Source organism: Xenopus laevis, chromosome 1L (genome assembly GCF_017654675.1).
Source record: "Xenopus laevis strain J_2021 chromosome 1L, Xenopus_laevis_v10.1, whole genome shotgun sequence".
In the NCBI taxonomy this organism is placed as follows: domain Eukaryota; kingdom Metazoa; phylum Chordata; class Amphibia; order Anura; family Pipidae; genus Xenopus; species Xenopus laevis.
In genome coordinates, this window is record NC_054371.1 from 160190792 (window position 1) to 160210627 (window position 19836).

The 19836-nt window shown below is 38.8% G+C and overlaps 1 protein-coding gene across 2 annotated transcripts in view; it reads left to right on the plus strand.

The window, feature by feature from the left end:
- LOC108715724 (beta-adrenergic receptor kinase 2) overlaps window positions 1-19836 on the plus strand; it is a 112508-nt gene that overhangs the window by 57403 nt on the left and 35269 nt on the right. For both annotated transcript variants that reach the window (XM_018261141.2, XM_018261151.2), the window contains exons 3-5: window positions 3930-4003; window positions 17088-17189; window positions 19191-19265. In XM_018261141.2, the coding sequence (XP_018116630.1) occupies window positions 3930-4003; window positions 17088-17189; window positions 19191-19265 (251 nt within the window). The remainder of the gene's footprint in view (window positions 1-3929; window positions 4004-17087; window positions 17190-19190; window positions 19266-19836) is intronic.

The following is a 19836-nucleotide window of genomic DNA, read 5'->3' on the forward strand; positions in this document are numbered from 1 at the left end:
AGAAACAGATGCTGAAAGACGAATAGTGAAGATAAACTTTTTTTATTGGGAAGATTTTCTTTATTGAGATTTTACAACCAGATTATATTAAGAGAAGGAAAGATAAAGGGAGGGAAAGAGAAAGATGAGAGATAGAGAAAGAAAGGAGAAAGAAGGAGATTGCATAGAGAGGGAGATGGGCTCCCTTGAAGTGACTTCGATCAAAGACTATAGCATTAACGTCCTGTTTTCCAATTAGTTGGAATGTAAAAAAAGATTAAAAGCCAAAAGAGGGTGGGTTAGATCCTAATTACGGGCTTGCCAAGTGTGACTATGTCACTCAGTCTTCCAGCCCTGCGAGGAGTTGAGTACCTAGGCATCCAGGTCTCTGTCCAGCCAGCCACCCCATATCTTCCCGAATTTGTCCGGGCAGCCTCTAGTCATATAGGTGAGTTTTTGGCTGGGGAGAACATCATTAATAAGCTTTTTCCAGAAGTCTATTGTCGGGGGTGCTGTTGCTTTCCAGGTCATCAGGATGGCTTTCTTGGCAAAGTAGCAGTTGCAGCAGACGCATCCGTTCATAAGAGGTCAGCGATAGTCCTTCGGTAATACCTAACAAACAGAGTTCAGGGGAACATTAGGGAGTCCCAGCTTAAGTGCACCATACGCCAAAATCTCTGCCCAGAATCTCTGGATTTGCAGACAGTTCCTGAATACATGCATGTAGTTTCCCTGTTCAATATTACATTTGGGGCATACATCTGGATGTCCAGGATAGATCCGGACCATTCTGTGAGGTGTCAGGTATACCCGATTAAGAAACTTGGTGTGAATGTACCTATCTCTGGTAGAAATATTAACCTCGGGTATTTGACTGAGAATATCTTTCCAAGAGCCTTCATCTAGTTGGGGGAAGTCAGGCTGCCATTTCTGGCAAAAGTGCTTAAGTGGGTCAAAGGCATCCTGCAAAAGAAGGGTATAAAACCAACTAAACGACTTCTGAAGCTCAGGGCGTCTCAGATACCTTTCAAACAAAGTCTCTGTTACCTCTGGGACCCTTTCGCGGGATTGTGTCACGAGTGCATGACGTAGTCAGAGAAAACTGAAGAGCATACGATTTTGCAAGGCAAAGTTCTCCTGCAGGTGTGTGAACTGCTTAAATTCCCCGGGCCGCGGATCCATGGTATCTTCATATACGGAGCCCATCCAGAAAAAGAAGACAGAGAAAGAGGGGAAAAGAAACAAAGATTAAAGTATAAGAGCATACATTCCCACAAAATGCCCCCTCCCGGTATCCCCACCCAAACCTGGAGATACATTATTCCCAGAACGATTTAACTTGGGTTATGAAGCACTCAGGGATCAAGATCCCAGTCAAGTCCAGGGTGTTCAGAACTAGAACTGTTTAACCAAGGGAAAAAAGAAACAAGTCAAAGACTTGACCCTTCGCTCACAGCCGCTATGGCTCAGGGTTATGGCCAGAGTCTGTGTAGTTCCGCTTTGGAAAATAAAATATAGTTAACGACTCCTTGTTTTGTAGGAGATTAGAGTGCCTCTCATCTTGCTGAGAGAGAAAAAAAACTGTAAAAACTGTAAACCCAAAAATGTTGTGGTGTGCATAGTTTAGAACATGCTGAGATTAACTATTGTAGCCTTGTCCCAGAACAAAGATTTCGACCAATCATTGGACCCACTGGTTACTGTGCCACTGGTAGGCCTCCTGAAGCCAGGATTCCATTGAGGTAGTGCAGGCACCGCCGTATCTTGTTTAATGTGGAGGGGCCCTGGATGGTGAAGAGGGTGGGCTATGCTGTCCAGGACGAGGGCGTCCTCTATGTTCTGCAGGCCTTGTCTCAAGCTAATGAATGGCCCCCTCCAGTCGTTCAAACTTCTCCATCTACCACACGCAATTTGAAATATACACGCAGTATGAAAAAACAAAGAAACTTTATTTTTGTTGTTGAAAGAAACTTCGGCGTATTACTTGGAGTCTTGGATACTTAGCCTAAACAGCATGATTTCACGAACCTTGTCCGACAGTCTAGTGTTCAGTGTCTTCAGAAGATACTCCAATAGTGAGCTGCTTCTGCATTGGTAGCAAATTATGAAAAGGATTTTGGGTGCACTTCAAGTAAACTATAATGCAAGTGCTCTGGTCTGGTCAGGCTTCTACTCTGTTCTTGGTGTTTGCTCACTAATTATATTACAGGTATGGGATCCGTTACCTGGAAACCCATTATCCAGGATGCTCTGAATTATGAGAAGGCCACCTCCCATAGACTCCATTTTGACCAAATAATGCAAATCTTTAAAGGGATACCGTCATGGAAAAACATGTTTTTTTTTCAAAAAGCATCTTTTAATAGTGCCAATCCAGCAGACTTCTGCACTGAAATGGAGTTCTCAAAAGAGCCAACAGATATTTTTATATTTGACTTGTGCCTGCACTTTAGGATGGAACTACTTTCTGGCAGGCTGTTATTTCTCCTACTTAATGTAACTGAATCAGTATCAGTGGGACTTGGCTTTTACTATTGAGTGTTGTTCCTAGATCATCAGGCAGCTGTTATCTTGTGTTAGGGAGCTGCTATCTGGTTACCTTCCCACTGTTTTGTTGTTAGGCTGCTGGGGGGTGGGGGGGAAGAGAGGGGGATGATATCACTCCAACTTGCAGTACAGCAGTAAAGAATGACTGAAGGGATCCCCAACCTTTAGAACCTGTGAGCAACATTCAGAAGTAAAAGGAGTTGGAGAGCAACACAAGCATGAAAAATGTTCCTGGGGTGCCAAATAAGGGCTGTGATTGGCTATTTAGTAGCCCCTATGTGGATTGGCAGCCTATATTGAGGCTCTGTTTGGCAGTGCACCTGGTTTTTATGCAACCAAAACGTGTCTCCAAGCCTGGAATTCAAAAATAAACTCCTGCTTTGAGGCCACTGGAAGCAACATCCAAGGGGTTGGAGAGCAAAATGTTGCTCACGAGTTACTGGTTGGGGACCACTGGTCTAGCCCCATGTCAGATTTCAAAATTGAATATAAAAAAAAATGTATTTGTTCTTTTGAAAAATTGATTCAGTTCCAAATTCTGCTGTAGCAGCACTATTAACTGATTCATTTTGAAAAAAACATGTTTTTTTTTAAAAAAATAAAGCCGCATTAAATATACAGTATTCTTTGTACATGCCAACAACATAGCTGTAGGCCGCCAGGAGCGGCATATACAGTGTTTTTTGTACATGCCAACTATGCATAGACGTAAGCTGCCAGGAGTACAGAAGAGCTTCTGTGAGTAAATGTATGTGTGCTATTTTAAGCACTGAAATGATATTTTCAGAAAATAAAGCCTAGGTTAATCATGCATATTGGCATTTGCACGACTGCAAGTGGCTCTTATGCAACTTTCTGCTAATAATAGCCTGTTGTAATTGTACAGCAGCCCTTGGTATCTGAAGATGTTGCCATGTTTTCTTTTCGGAAGATCAGTTTGTATATAAGATCTGTACCGCAATGCTTCATTCTGCATTAGTTGTTTCTTTAATACTCATTGCTACTAGTGCTTCAAATCTAAGTACACTGTAACTAATTACATTGCATAATGGGAAAAATAGTCCACACAATACACTGTTGGGACCAGTGTGCCCTTTTGACATCCTGTTAGAATATCCAAAATCTTATCCTTACTAAGTGCATTTTTATTCTAAGGAGGTCTTAAGCAAATATAATGACAAATCTGGTAACAGCGTTTTCCTAACATGCCGACACACATTAATGGTTCATAAGGGAAAATAGAAAGAAACTCATCCCTGACCCAGGCTTATAAGTGATGTAATGTAATTCACTGCTTTACAGGTGTTACATGCTATTTCTGAATGGGAAAAATATTTGGCAAGGTTACTGAATTTTTACTTCGTTTTGTGTGCTTTACTGACTATACACTTTTTTTTCTATAGGGTTTCTGCTTTTCAAAGACTTCTGTATGAATGATATGGAAGAAGGTGTTCCGCAGCTTAAATTTTATGAAGAGGTAAGGACATTTGTCTTTTGTGTGTTATGTAAGTCAATATACAATATGTATTTGTGGGATTTTTAGGGACTGTTACTTTTTTTTTTTTTTTATATTTCATTTAAAAGATTAAACAAAAGTATTTGTAGTGCAGACCCAGCAATATGTCACCACACCATGGTCTAATGCAGGTTTGTCAAACTCAAATACATGTTGAGCCAAAATTTCAAAAATGCTCCAAGTCAAGGGCCAGACAGGTTCAGTGTTTACTAAAAACAAACCTTATTCTATTTATTGAACCTGGAACTAACACAGCACTGAAGTTATTTCCTATAAAACAACATAAATCTCAATTTTCAACTCTTCCACCTTCTGGAGCCTTTGTTTCATGTCCAAATCCTTGTAACTGTCACAGTGTTTCATTTCGTAGTGTCTTCTTATGCAAAATTCTTTCATTACAGCCACACTGTCTACGCACAGAAGACAAACAGCTTTGTCCTTCATATCCGTGAACAAATACTCTACCTCCCACCTTCTTTGAAAACCCCTGTTTTCAAAGTCCACCTTCCGTTTAGCCGCCATTTTTCAGGGGAGGGTTAACGCTAGCTCTACTGTTAAGCTGCTGATACACAAGCCGCTCGTGACAAGCGGAACAGAGACTCGCGAGCCTCTGATTAACATTGCGTCGCACTAGCAGTGCATTGTGGGGGACTTGCAGTTCTAATAGTGTGGACTCCCTGTTCCACTTGTCACAAGCAGCTTGTGTATCAGTATGTTAAACTGTAGAGGCAATATACCGGCGGCCCAGTTCTAATAATAATTGTAAATTATCATGCAGGCCAAAGAAAATCCCTTTCCTGGGCCGGTCTTGGCCCGTTGGCCTTGACACATGTGGTCTAATGTGTGAATCTGTGTCACATTGCTCAGCATGTTAAGAACTGGATTGTAATCTTCTCTAAATGTGTTGGCCCACACTTCCAGGTCTCACTGGAACTAGACACATTTGCATCATGTATTGCCATGGTGTAACTATATATATATATATATATATATATATATATATATATATATATGTTTTGTAGCTGCTTGAATAAATATAAATTGTGTCTTAAATTGCCTCCCGATGAAACAAGAAAAGGTATTATTTTAATCTGTAAACTTTTTTCTAGTACCACCTTTCAATCACCCCCTCTCTGGTTAAAACGCTGAGCTCATAGATTATTGGAACATTTAAAAACCTTAACTAAACCGTTTTTTAAATTTTGGCCTCTCTGCTCCTTGAATCTGTCAAACACATTTTCCAACTTTTTCACAGTTCTTTCACAATCTTCTTCTCTTGCACACGACTGTATTGGCCAGCCATCTAGTCCCTAGCTCCTTTCCTCACCTTAAGGTGGTCATACAAGGGCAGATTAAAACTGCCGATATCGGATTCGGCATCTTGTCTGCCCTTGTGTTTTGGCATCAGACGTGTCTCCCTGAACGATATCTGGTCAAAATTCAGCCTGATATTGATCAGGCATGTTTGATCATCCCTGCGACCGAGGACCGTGTCGGATAGTTGATGCGGTCCAACAATCCATCGGCACTCTTTTCCTTTGTATAATCCAATCATTTGACCCTGGGGCCGAACGCTCAAATTAACCCGATATCGACCTGTCGTTGGTGGGCATATCTGGGAAAGATCTTATTGTGTATGGCCACCTTGAAGGGGACCCCTCACCCAAACATAAGAATCTGTATAAATAAATGTTTTTTCAAATTTAACATGAAACCAAAATTCATGTTTTAATAAAGTGCCTGTACCTGTTATAAAAGTTATTTAAAAATCTCTGCTGTCAATCATATATTACCTGGCGCTCCTCTTTGCCTTAGGCATAGACTGTTACTTTCACTTTCCATTTAGCACTTCCTCGATCATACTGCCCTCCTCACACTCCCCATCCCTCTTCACTGTCTAATTGTATGCCTCTGCATGGGCATGAATACCCTTTTCTGCCACATAAACAAGATTTTGGACTGATGCAAAAATTGCCTTAATAACTGTCCACAAAATGGTGGCTGCTTGTTTGCCTTGTTTGTTAATTCCCAAACTAAAGGAAACATGATTTAAATAATTTATATAATGCTAGTAAAGTTTACTTGGTTTAACCAACACCATAGAAAGGGATATGAAAGGTGACATACCCTTTACTGATTATATTTTCCCTGATTCGTGTGTCGTTCCCCTTCAACATCTGCCTGTAGTATTGTAATTGTACTTAAATGAGGCCACATCCAAAAGCCCAGAGGCAAGACATAAGAGAGAGAGAATTGGGTGGTAATAGTTTTTTTAAACCACATAACATTCTTTTTATTTTGAGCAGCTTAGTGATAACATTTTGTGAAGGGGAGTGCACCATGAATTCCCTCTAGATATAGTTTTGAAAGGGAGTATTGCAGGAGGGGTACAGATACCTCAGTCTCCCTACTATTAGTTCAAGCTATGGCCCATTTTATAGCACAAACATAAAACTTTACCAATCACTGTCAACTGTGATAACCAGAAATTACAGATTTATTTAAAAAATGTTGACAGATTTGATTGAGTTGTATGACCAATTTCAACCATTTAGTCCAACCATCTGTGCTTGTCACCTCAGGCAGCCGTTTTGACAGACCGTCATGTAATTCTTTGCTAATACTGCATTAAAGTTGACCAGCATTCGAATACGTTTACATGCTGCTATCCCTGATCTGCAGAGGCACTGTGAAATTTAAGGGGGGCAGGCCCATGGGGGTAAGCCAGTGTGTGTGGTTCAGTTAAAGGAGTGGTTCTCCTTTAAAGTAACTTTTAGTATGTTATAGAATGAACAATTCTAAGCAACTTTTCAATTGGTCCTCATTATTTATTTATTTTTTTATATAATTTTATAGTTTATTTGTCTTTTTCTTCTGATTCTTTGCAGCTTTCAAATGGGTGTCGCTGTCCCCCTTCTAAAAAACAAATGCTCTGTAAAGCTACAAATGTATTGTTATTGCTACTTTCTATTACTTTTCAGACTCTCTCCTATTCATATTCCAGTCTCTTATTCAAATCAATACATGGTTGCTAGGGTAATTTGGGCCCTAGTTACCAGATTGCTTAAAATGCAAATTGAAGAGCTGCTGAATAAAAAGCTTCAATAATAAAAAAATTAAAACAAATTTCAAATCATCTCAGAATATCACACAACCCCTTTAAGATTAGAGGTAACACTGTGAAGAAATGATTAATTCTTCCCCTTCCTTTCTCATATCCACACGTCTTTCCCTTTTTTCCCCATGCCACTGGGAGGTGAGGTGAAATTGTTACCTTGCTGTAGTCTTATTTGATTTTAATTTTATTAATGAGCATGAGGTTGACATTGCAAGTACTGTCAGTACTAAATTGGGCATGGTGTTGTTGTTTTGCAGAAAGCTATAAATAAAGCGGAGAACTGTTAATAAATGAAAGGTAATGCACATTGGTAAAAATATCATAAATGCTAACTATGCACTAAAATGTACTGTGTTGGGGACCTCCTTCATTGAAAAAGATTTGGAGATTTTTGTGGATAACAAACTGTAACTCTAGCAAGGTGCTGTCTTGCACAAAAACAGGCACTAACTCGACAGATGATAACATAATTTTGGCTCCTGTAGACTCCTGTAGGCCTCACCATAAGTATGCAGTACAGTTGTGGGCCCCTGTCCTTACAAAGGATATTAATGAGCTGGAAATGGTAGAGTTGTGCAACTATATAAAGGAAATGGAAGGAATGATCAGGAAAGAATTGGTTTGTTTTGTCAGGAGATCTGTGAGGGGACATGATTACTATGTACAAGTACATTAGACGGCATTTTGAGAAACGGATTTCAGTGCAGAATTCTGCTGGAGCAGCACTGATTAACTGATGTATTTTTCCCATGATGGTATCCCTTTAAACAAGATTAGAGTCCATGCTTACAGGTACAGGTATGGGACCTGTTATCCAGAATGCTCAGGACCTGGGATTTTCTGGAAAATGGGTCTTTCCATACCATCTCCATACCATAAGTCTGATAAAAAAAATAATTTAAAATTACTTAACCCCAATAGGATTGTTTGCCATCAGTAAAGATTAATCATGATAAATAGGAGACGGCTTTTCCATAATTCAGAGATTCTGGATAATGGGTTTCCAGATAACGGATCCCTTACACCAGTACTGTGTATTTACTCCATTATTGGAGCTGAAAGTGAGAGAGAGGCTACAGCAACCTTCTTTGTAACATTTTTTTGCTAAACTGATGAAACAAATGATAGGCTGCCTGCAACACTAAGCATAGCAGAATAATGTTAGGTTGTGTGACAGATTTATAGTTATTGACAGTAGTGTCATGGGTACTGTACAGCACGCTTTATAGCCATCTGGTTACAGTGTGTTTGCACTGGGAATCGTAGATATGTGCCAGTCACTTTTAGCATGCAATTTTTGCTGCTATGACACTTTTAATAGACAACAGTGACTTTTCCTTGTCCCAACGCTGGTGTCTTTTAAACTTACTCCTCTACATTTACCAATTTCAACCCCTGATTTGTTTTCAAACTTTGCCACCTGCCTTGATGTTTTGTGTGAATATTATATTTGACCCTTGGTCTTCACCTTGCTGTAGCTCATAGTCTGACAGAGTGATGGGTTTGGAAGCTTGATTGGGAGCTGCCAAATAATAATCCAACTATCATTGCTAAAGTCATGGAATTTTTTTGCTAATACTGCATTAAAGTTGACCAGCATTCGAATACGTTTACATGCTGCTATCCCTGATCTGCAGAGGCACTGTGAAATTTAAGGGGGGCAGGCCCATGGGGGTAAGCCAGTGTGTGTGGTTCAGTTAAAGGAGTGGTTCTCCTTTAAAGTAACTTTTAGTATGTTATAGAATGAACAATTCTAAGCAACTTTTCAATTGGTCCTCATTATTTATTTATTTTTTTATATAATTTTATAGTTTATTTGTCTTTTTCTTCTGATTCTTTGCAGCTTTCAAATGGGTGTCGCTGTCCCCCTTCTAAAAAACAAATGCTCTGTAAAGCTACAAATGTATTGTTATTGCTACTTTCTATTACTTTTCAGACTCTCTCCTATTCATATTCCAGTCTCTTATTCAAATCAATACATGGTTGCTAGGGTAATTTGGGCCCTAGTTACCAGATTGCTTAAAATGCAAATTGAAGAGCTGCTGAATAAAAAGCTTCAATAATAAAAAAATTAAAACAAATTTCAAATCATCTCAGAATATCACACAACCCCTTTAAGATTAGAGGTAACACTGTGAAGAAATGATTAATTCTTCCCCTTCCTTTCTCATATCCACACGTCTTTCCCTTTTTTCCCCATGCCACTGGGAGGTGAGGTGAAATTGTTACCTTGCTGTAGTCTTATTTGATTTTAATTTTATTAATGAGCATGAGGTTGACATTGCAAGTACTGTCAGTACTAAATTGGGCATGGTGTTGTTGTTTTGCAGAAAGCTATAAATAAAGCGGAGAACTGTTAATAAATGAAAGGTAATGCACATTGGTAAAAATATCATAAATGCTAACTATGCACTAAAATGTACTGTGTTGGGGACCTCCTTCATTGAAAAAGATTTGGAGATTTTTGTGGATAACAAACTGTAACTCTAGCAAGGTGCTGTCTTGCACAAAAACAGGCACTAACTCGACAGATGATAACATAATTTTGGCTCCTGTAGACTCCTGTAGGCCTCACCATAAGTATGCAGTACAGTTGTGGGCCCCTGTCCTTACAAAGGATATTAATGAGCTGGAAATGGTAGAGTTGTGCAACTATATAAAGGAAATGGAAGGAATGATCAGGAAAGAATTGGTTTGTTTTGTCAGGAGATCTGTGAGGGGACATGATTACTATGTACAAGTACATTAGACGGCATTATAGACAGATAGATAGTGGGGGACATTTTCACATAGAAAAGAACCACCTCTGTAGGCTTGAGGAAGTAACTTTAATTTTTTTTAAGGTAACATTTAGTATATTATAGAATGTCCCATTCCTAGCAACTTTGTAATTGGTCTTCTTTAAATTTTATAGTTTTATAGTTGCTTTGGTCTTTTGCCTCTTTCCAGCTTTGAAATGGAGATCACTGACCCCATCTAAAAAGCAGATGCTCTGTAAGGCTACAAATGTATTGTTGTTGCTACTTTTTATTACTCCTCTTTCTATTCAGGCCTCTCCGATTCATATTTCAGCCTCTCATTAAAATTAGTGCATGGTTACTAGGGATGCACCAAATCCAGGATTCGGTTCGGAATTCGGCCAGGATTCTGCCTTTTTCAGCAGGATTTGGATTCGGCTGAATCCTTCTGCCCAAATGAACCGAATCCGAATCCTAATTTGCATATGCAAATCAGCGGTGGGCAGGGCAATTGCTTGCCTTTATGTCACAAAACAAGGAAGTGAAAAATGTTTTCCCCTTTCCACTCCTAATTTGTATATGCTAATTAGGATTCGGATTCGGTTTGGTATTCGGCCTAATCTTTCGCGAAGGATTCCAGGGTTCAGCCGACTCCAAAATAGTGGATTCGGTGCATCCCTAATGGTTACTAGGGTAATTTGGACCCGAGCAACCAGATTGCTAGAACTACAAACTGGAGAACTGCTGAATACAAAAGCTAAATAGATAAAAAAAAAAATAATAAAAAATGAAAACCAGTTGCAATTTGTTTCAGAATATCACTCTCATCCTACTAAATGTTAATTTAAAGGTGTATAACCCCCTTTAAGAGTGGCTAGAATGACTTCTTGGCCAACCATTATATCCAAGTCTGTTGTGATTTTGAGATCCAAAGTTAGGTTGGTAAAATGTTTGTTTATATATATTTTATATATGAGTCTATTGATAGGTCTCTATAGGTATGTGGAACTATGCGCTGGGCGTGGAGGGGTTGAGCTTGGTGGACTGTTGTATCTTTTCAACTTAAATTATCCATGTAGCTACATATACATACACCGTGGGTGCTATTTTTGTGATGGTGTTGGCTAAGGATTCTAAGGTTTTTTTTTATGGCATAGATATTAAATCTGCCACCCTATAATTACTTTGCCATTAATTATACAATTGCCATACACGCTGCTCTGATGTTGAAACTGAAATCTTTTCCATGCTGAATTAAGGAAAAACTGTAAATTGATTGCTTGTATTTGTAATTTTCCACACACTCGCAGAGAGAAATATTCTTTCTTCTCTCTTATATATATCTATGGAAATGTGTGTGTTGCAGACTAGGCTTGCCACCTTTCCTCCCGGCTAACTAGGCAGGGAGGCGGTGCCATGACGTAGCTGGAGGCGGAGCCGTCAGATGGAATACAATTGCTTGATCTGGTACCGTAGAACTTGCATCTGATGCACCATTTGCAACAAGCTGAACTGCATTTTCCAAGCTCAACTGCAACACAAGTTCAAGTGTTGGGTTATACTGTGCTGACAGGATCCAATTTACAGTTGTCTGCATCCTGAGCACTAATGCTAGTCTCCAAGAGGCATATACATGACAGGAATGATGTATCTTTGCATAACAACAAAAGGCGCCTGCTGATCGCTGTTTGGGAAATCCTTTAGTTACCTAGCAACTGTGCTGGAAACGGGGCTATCCTTGGTTATTAGACTGCAGAATTAAGCAGCCTTTGGTACAGAACTTTGTGAACCAGGCCAGGCTGATTGCATCTGTTTGCACAGGGTGTTTCCATGGTAAAGACATACAGTAGTACTATGCATCAACTTCTGTACCCGTGTTAGCGTGGCCTGAAAAGCCATGTGAGGTTGCTCTCGTGATCGCTGTGGGGTATAAAGCACTAAAAGAGAAAACTCATTTTGCATATGCATACTGTGCTTATCCCCTTCTTAGGGCAAATGATGAATTTTTTTTATTTAATCCCTGCTGTAAATCATGAGCTAATTGATATACACGTTTCTATGCAAATGATGTATATGTTTTGTTGACTATTCCTCATCAGGTACACACAGCAGATCAAATTGTGGTGAAACCAAATCTGCATTTTTACTTTTTTCTTACTGATGTGCATGAGCAATTACAGGTAATTGCTTTAGCAGGCAGAGGAATTAATTTCAGGCAATGTTGCACAGCCCCCTGAGCTACTAAACATTGTTGTGTGTACCCTCGTAATGAAACATTTAACTGTATTGTTACCTGGCCAAAGAAACGACAATAATGAGAAACTTAAAGGGATTCTGTCATGATTTTTATGATGTAGTTTTATTTCTAAATTACACTGTTTACATTCCAAATAATTCACTCTACCATATAAAATGTAATTCCTGAACCAGCAGTGTATTTTTTTTTAGTTGTAATATTGGTGTGTAGGCTCCATCTCGGGTCATTTTGCCTGGGCATGTGCTTTCAGAAAGAGCCAGCACTTTAGGGTGGAACTGTTTTCTTTCAGGCTGTTTTTCTCCTACTCAATGTAACTGAATGTGTCTCAGTGGGACCTGAGTTTTACTATTGAGTGCTGTACTTAGATCTACCAGGCAGCTGTTATCTTGTGTTAGGGAGCTGTAATCTGGTTACCTTCCCATTGCTCTGTTGCTAGGCTGCTGGGGGGGGGGGAGGGAGGGGTTGATATCACTCCAACTTGCAATAAAGAGTGACTGAAGTTTATCAGAGCACAAGTCACATGAATGGGGGCACCTGGGAAAGTGACAATATCTCTAGCCCCATGTCAGATTTGAAAATTAAATGTTAAAAAAATCGTTGCTGTTTTGAGAAACGGATTTCAGTGCAGAATTCTGCTGGAGCAGCACTGATTAACTGATGTATTTTTCCCATGATGGTATCCCTTTAAACAAGATTAGAGTCCATGCTTACAGGTACAGGTATGGGACCTGTTATCCAGAATGCTCAGGACCTGGGATTTTCTGGAAAATGGGTCTTTCCATACCATCTCCATACCATAAGTCTGATAAAAAAAATAATTTAAAATTACTTAACCCCAATAGGATTGTTTGCCATCAGTAAAGATTAATCATGATAAATAGGAGACGGCTTTTCCATAATTCAGAGATTCTGGATAATGGGTTTCCAGATAACGGATCCCTTACACCAGTACTGTGTATTTACTCCATTATTGGAGCTGAAAGTGAGAGAGAGGCTACAGCAACCTTCTTTGTAACATTTTTTTGCTAAACTGATGAAACAAATGATAGGCTGCCTGCAACACTAAGCATAGCAGAATAATGTTAGGTTGTGTGACAGATTTATAGTTATTGACAGTAGTGTCATGGGTACTGTACAGCACGCTTTATAGCCATCTGGTTACAGTGTGTTTGCACTGGGAATCGTAGATATGTGCCAGTCACTTTTAGCATGCAATTTTTGCTGCTATGACACTTTTAATAGACAACAGTGACTTTTCCTTGTCCCAACGCTGGTGTCTTTTAAACTTACTCCTCTACATTTACCAATTTCAACCCCTGATTTGTTTTCAAACTTTGCCACCTGCCTTGATGTTTTGTGTGAATATTATATTTGACCCTTGGTCTTCACCTTGCTGTAGCTCATAGTCTGACAGAGTGATGGGTTTGGAAGCTTGATTGGGAGCTGCCAAATAATAATCCAACTATCATTGCTAAAGTCATTTCTGTGTAATTTTATATGAGTAGCAATAGGTAAAGTAAAATATATAGGGATACACCAAATCGAGGATTCGGTTTGGGATTTGGCCTATTTCTGCAGGATTTAGATTCGGCCGAATCCAAGTGCCCGGCCAAACCGAATCAGAATTAAAAAAATCATGTAACTTTTCATCACACCAACAAGGAAACCAAAACTTTTTTAACCGTGCCCACGTGGTTCTCTTTTCCCCTCTTCACCTAATTTACATGTGAATTAGGGTTTGGCGTTCGGCCGAATCTTTCGCAAAGGATTTGGGATTCGGCCAAATCCTAAAATAGTGGATTCAGTGCATACCTAAAAATAGATGAAGCAAAAAAAAAAATAGCCTATAAAAAGAAATATGTTTATATTATGCTTTATGTCCTTACTCTCGGCGGAGGAGCACAGCCCCTTGCAACACAATGTCCATAACTCTTTGATGCTCATATGGGAACTACAATATTTTACCCCATCTTGGTTAATAGGAACAACCTCCCACCCAGCATATGTTGCTATTTATATTTTATTTAAAGGTTTTTATTTAAATCATATGCTCTAAGTAAAGCAAATTTTGTAATTCACAATGGACTGCTTTTATAGCCCCTCCAAGTTTCCTGAAGTAATGTTTCTAAAGCTCCCCATAGACGCGACGATTCTTCTTGCCGAACGACCGATTTTAGGGAAGCCCGACCAATCCTTCGAAATTATCGTGCGGTTAGTGGGATTCGAACGATCGTACATCTTATGATTTTTCGCCCGACATCTGTCAGAAAATTGATCGGCCAGGTCAAAAAATCTTTGTCGGTCCCGGTGCAATCTATCTATGTTTGCAGGGCCAAGCAGGCAGCTCCCCTTTGTTTTCCTGGCAAATTGGTCTTTTAAGTTGATGGTAAATTCGTACGATCGTACGATCGTTCTGAGAAGATCGTGGTCTCACGATCAGGATCTGATCTTTTAAAAATCTCAACATCTATGGCCAGCTTAAGACAGAGGGTCTCATGCAGCTGTCAAAATACCTTCTGTAGCTGAGCAAGCAAATTGCAGCATCTTCAGCACCTACCCCTTTCTGTTTACACATCAAGGTTCACTGGGACAGGATCTGCTTACTTTAGTCTGAGAACTGAGAGATGACAGGCTAAGAAGGAAACAGAGTGTTATTTTACTTTTCTTTAATGTCCGCCTTGCTCATCAAGAAGAAGGCATTGTGACAGCAGTCCATGCTTTGTGCTCTGTAGTAGCAGCTGTTTATGCCCCCAAATGGACAGCAGATGGAAATGTATAGCCTTACTTAGTACATGGGCGAGTCACCCTCCCAAGCCCTTTATCTAATTAGATTTTGTAATGCAATAATAAAATGAACAGTTGAATCCACCAAAACAGACATGTGCTTCATTTTTAATAATCTTAATCATGTTTACCTTTTTGGTTTGAGGAGAATTTTCTTTAGTGCTTAGAACTGACGAATGTACTGCAATATTGATGTATTTTTGCACAAGAACATACTATGGGTATCCATTATATCTCTATATTTTCATATGTGCAAATTCTACTTGTTTTCAGAGTAAAGATATAGGGTACAAGATTGCCATGCCTGACATTAGTGTAAGTCCAATGGAAGAAATCCAGTGGCACACCGGTAGTATTGAAAAAATCTTCAGTGTTTTATTAGCCCATACATATACACAATAGGGCAACGTTTCGGGCCCAACTGGACCCTTTATCAAGGCTTGATAAAGGGTCCAGTTGGGCCCGAAACGTTGCCCTATTGTGTATATGTATGGGCTAATAAAACACTGAAGATTTTTTCAATACTACCGGTGTGCTACTGGATTTCTTCCATTGGATGTGAAACTTGACCCAGCTTGCAGGCAAAGGTCCTCCAGTTTAGCACCTGGACCTACACAGGTGAATATAAGAGGGTAGAGCACTCCTAAATACTTGCTGTTGACATTAGTGTAAGTGACAGCTATTTAAAGTGATGAGTAGAAGGTTTTCCCTACCTTATTAACAAAACAAAATGAGTTTATAAAGATCTGTTGCAGTGTGCAATTATGTCTGTTATACTAAATGAGGCCTATGTATAAAATATGTAACACTTGACAAGTTTCAACAGAGATAAAAACAGAGGTCCACCTATTGCCCATTTATTAATTCTTAATGTAATTCTGCCAGCAGCAGAATCTAAGGATTCCTTTCTTTTAGCTCCAAGTTCTTGGAAGATGACCTCTATATATGGATCATACAAAATGCCAGCTTGCACTCTTCTCAACCTTGAGAAATCTCATTAGTTCACCCTTATTTGTACGCTACAGTTTATTAAAGGGATACTGTCATGGGAAAAAACATTTTTTTCAAAATCAATCAGTTAATAGTGCTGTTCCAGCAGAATTCTGCACTGAAATCCATTTCTCAAAAGAGCAAACAGATTTTTTTATATTCAATTTTGAAATCTGACATGGAGCTAGACATATTGTCAATTTCCCAGCTGCCCCAAGTCATGTGACTTGTGCTCTGATAAACTTCAATCACTCTTTACTGCTGTACTGCAAGTTGGAGTGATATCACCCCCTCCCCTTTCCCCCCCAGTAGCCAAACAAAAGAACAATGGGAAGGTAACCAGATAACAGCTCCCTAACACAAGATAACAGCTACCTGGTAGATCTAAGAACAACACTCAATAGTAAAAACCCATGTCTCACTGAGACACATTCAGTTACATTGAGAAGGAAAAACAGCAGCCTGCCAGAAAGCATTTCTCTCCTAAAGTGCAGGCACAAGTCACATGACAAGGGGCAGCTGGGAAATTGACAACATGTCTAGCCCCATGTCAGATTTCAAAATTGAATATAAAAAAATCTGTTTGCTCTTTTGAGAAATGGATTTCAGTGCAGAATTCTGCTGGAGCAGCACTATTAACTGATGCGTTTTGAAAAAAATTTTTTTTCCCATGACAGTATCCCTTTAAACAAGAGTCAAGTGGAAAACTCTTTGTGCAATAGTAGAACTGGCCAATAAGCTTATTAGCATCTGACCTCTTATGTTGCTTAAGGCAAAGGACATAAATAAAACCAGCAAGGTGTCAGTCTACGGTCTTCCCATTGTTAATTAGTTTTCTTTCTATTGCCATTCACTGTTCTTCTCAGAGGTAATGCAGAATGTATCTTGATGCATATGTTTACTTCTAAAACTCTTCTGTTAATCTACCTGCCCACATACCTTCTTTTCACCCTACTAGATATCATTCTTGGTTTCAACACAGACGTTTCTACCTGCCATTTGCTGTTCTTTCTCTCAACATGTTACTTCTATTTATCCCATTATATACTGTACATTCTACCCCCATATACCTACCTTGTTTTGGACTCTGTCAGATGACTTTATTATAAAACATGTTAATTTTAATATGTTGTTTGCACAAACCATCTTCCATTTTAGATAAAAGAATATGAAAAGCTGGATTCTGAAGAAGATCGCCTTTGTAGAAGTCGACAGATTTATGATACATATATAATGAAAGAGCTCCTATCCTGTTCACATGTAGGTATTGTCTTGAAATTTGAACATTTTCAGGTTGCACAATGCATAGTGTGTTTGAATTGTGCAATTAAAGGACAAGGCAACCCTGTCTGTTCAAGATTACGTGTTATAAGATGAACCTACCTATACTTGTGCAGATATGCTAAATATTATCCTCAATATGGTTAGGTTTTCTGGCAATTTGCCTTCTCCTTCTGACTCCTTCCAGCTTTCAAATGGGGTTCACTGACCCCATCTAAAAACAAATGCTCTGTAAGGCTGCACATTTATTGTTGTTGGTACTTTTTATTACTCCTGTTTCTATTCAGGTTCTTATTCAAATCAATGCATAGTTGCTAGGGGAATTTTGCCCTAGCAACCAGATTGCTGAAACTGCAAGCTACTCATTACATCATACTAAAAGTTAATTTAAACAACCCCTTTACTCTAACTAGCCACCTTGTTGCTACAGCATAGCTAATATCTAAGTGTCTGGTGTGCCATAGGCCTCTCACAAACATAGCTGTCCTCTCTAATAATACACTGTGCCTTAGAAAGTGGCAGAATGTCAGGTATTGGTTAGAAGGTAGAATAATGTATTGACCATCTGACAAACCAATGGGTGACTGTCACTACTATTTGTCAACATAGCTTTCAAACGATTGCTGCCTGTCGATTCATGGCCAGAACATCGACTGATTTGCTATTTTACCTACTTTATTTAATCTGAATGGTTAGTGGTAGATTTGTACATTGAAACAAACAATCTTTCATCATACAAAGAATAAAATCTGCACGTCTACGGCCGATCTTAAAGGAAAACTATACCCCTAACAATGTAAGTCTCTTTAAAAAGATACTGCATAAAACAGCTCATATGTAAAATCCTGCTTTATCTAAATAAACCATTTTTATAATAATATACTTTTTTTGTAGTATGTAGGGATGCACTGAATCCAGGATACGGTTCGGGATTCGGCCAGGATTCAGCCTTTTTCAGCAGGATTTGGATTTGGCCGAATCCTTCTGTCCAGCCGAACCAAATCCTAATTTGCATATGCAAATTAGGGGCGGAGAGGGAAATCGCGTGACTTTTTGTCACAAAACAAGGAAGTAAAAAATGGTTTCCCCTTCCCACACCTAATATGCAAATAAGGGTTCAGATTCGGTTCGGTATTCGGCTGAATCCTTTGTGAAGGATTCGGGAGTTCGGCCGAATCCAAAATAGTGGATTCGGTGCATCCCTAGTAGTATGTGCCATTGGGTAATCATAAATAGAAAACCCGCTGCACACAAACAAGCCAAACAAACCATACAAAGGTCACATGAGCCAATTAACAGGCAGAGTTTTGTCTTTTGCTTCCACACTTCTTCCTGTTACAGTTAGGTGGTGGTACAGGTGGTGGTGGTTCATGTTAAGAGATGTAAAAGGGCAATATTTGCTTAAATATATATACCAGTTTGGTAAGATTCTTTAATATGCCACTTAATATGATATAAACTGTTGCTGAAATATTCATTTTGGGTGTATAGTTTTCCTTTAAGTTGTACAACCATGTAGACTATGACACGGCATGAATTATTTAGATGACATTTTCTAGCCTTCATCTTTACAAGAGTAAGTTATCTCTATTTTTCTTTAATTATCGTTGTTCTGCTGCTTGGAAGAGTCCATGAATGTTTGGACGCAAACACCCTGAGAGGTTGTGAGGGTCAAAACATGTATTAAACTCTGGAAATGACTTAACCCAACCTGGATTAAGACCTTATTGAATCACTTAAATAGGGCGACCTTACAAAAAGATTACACTGATGCATTCAATGGAAGGGTGGCAAAACCTTTTTAAATGCAAATGGTTGTGATGGTATGTGATGTAACTTGTTACATTAGGCCCTATTGCGTGTTATCTGCTCACTATTTTTTATATTAGTATACATTTCTTAAAAATTTAAGAATAGTCTGTGAAAAAAAAAATCTGTATTGATAATTAAAAAAAATGCAATTTGTTTTTTTATTCACAGCCATTCTCTAAGCAAGCTGTAGATCATGTACAAGCCCATTTAGCTAAGAAACAAGTGCCACCTACATTATTTCAGGTAAGCTTTACTTATTCTTTCTTTTTTCCCATTAAGCTGTTGGGCAACTGTTCTCATATCCAAACCCAGATTTATCCATCAGACTGGTGATGATGTGTGCTTCAACACTCAAGGGAACCTGTTTCTTCTGCCTTAAATTCTAAAATAACCTATGGTAAAGTTGCTATACTGTGTTAGCCAGTAAAAATGTTGCAGGGCAACCCTTTTGAAATAAAAAATAACAAAAGTGGTATAAAGGTGAAACCTTTATTGGCTAACTAATATAATCATAGCAAGCTTTCAGAACATTTTAGTTCCTTTTTCAAGCTAAAATAACCTACATAGTCAAAATAATACTTGTATTTTTAGTCCCTTTTTTGGTCCCTTTTTAGGGAAAGTTAATTTGAGGCATGTAGAGATGAAGTTATATATATATCATGTCAATATATCTAGTTACTTATAATATATTGTCTCATTTACTTTATTTAGACCTTGCTTCCTTTTTTTATAATAATAATAATAATAATAAAGACCTCATATACGCTGTTGCTTTTTTTTCTTGCACCCTTTAATAATGCCTCTTCTGATTCAC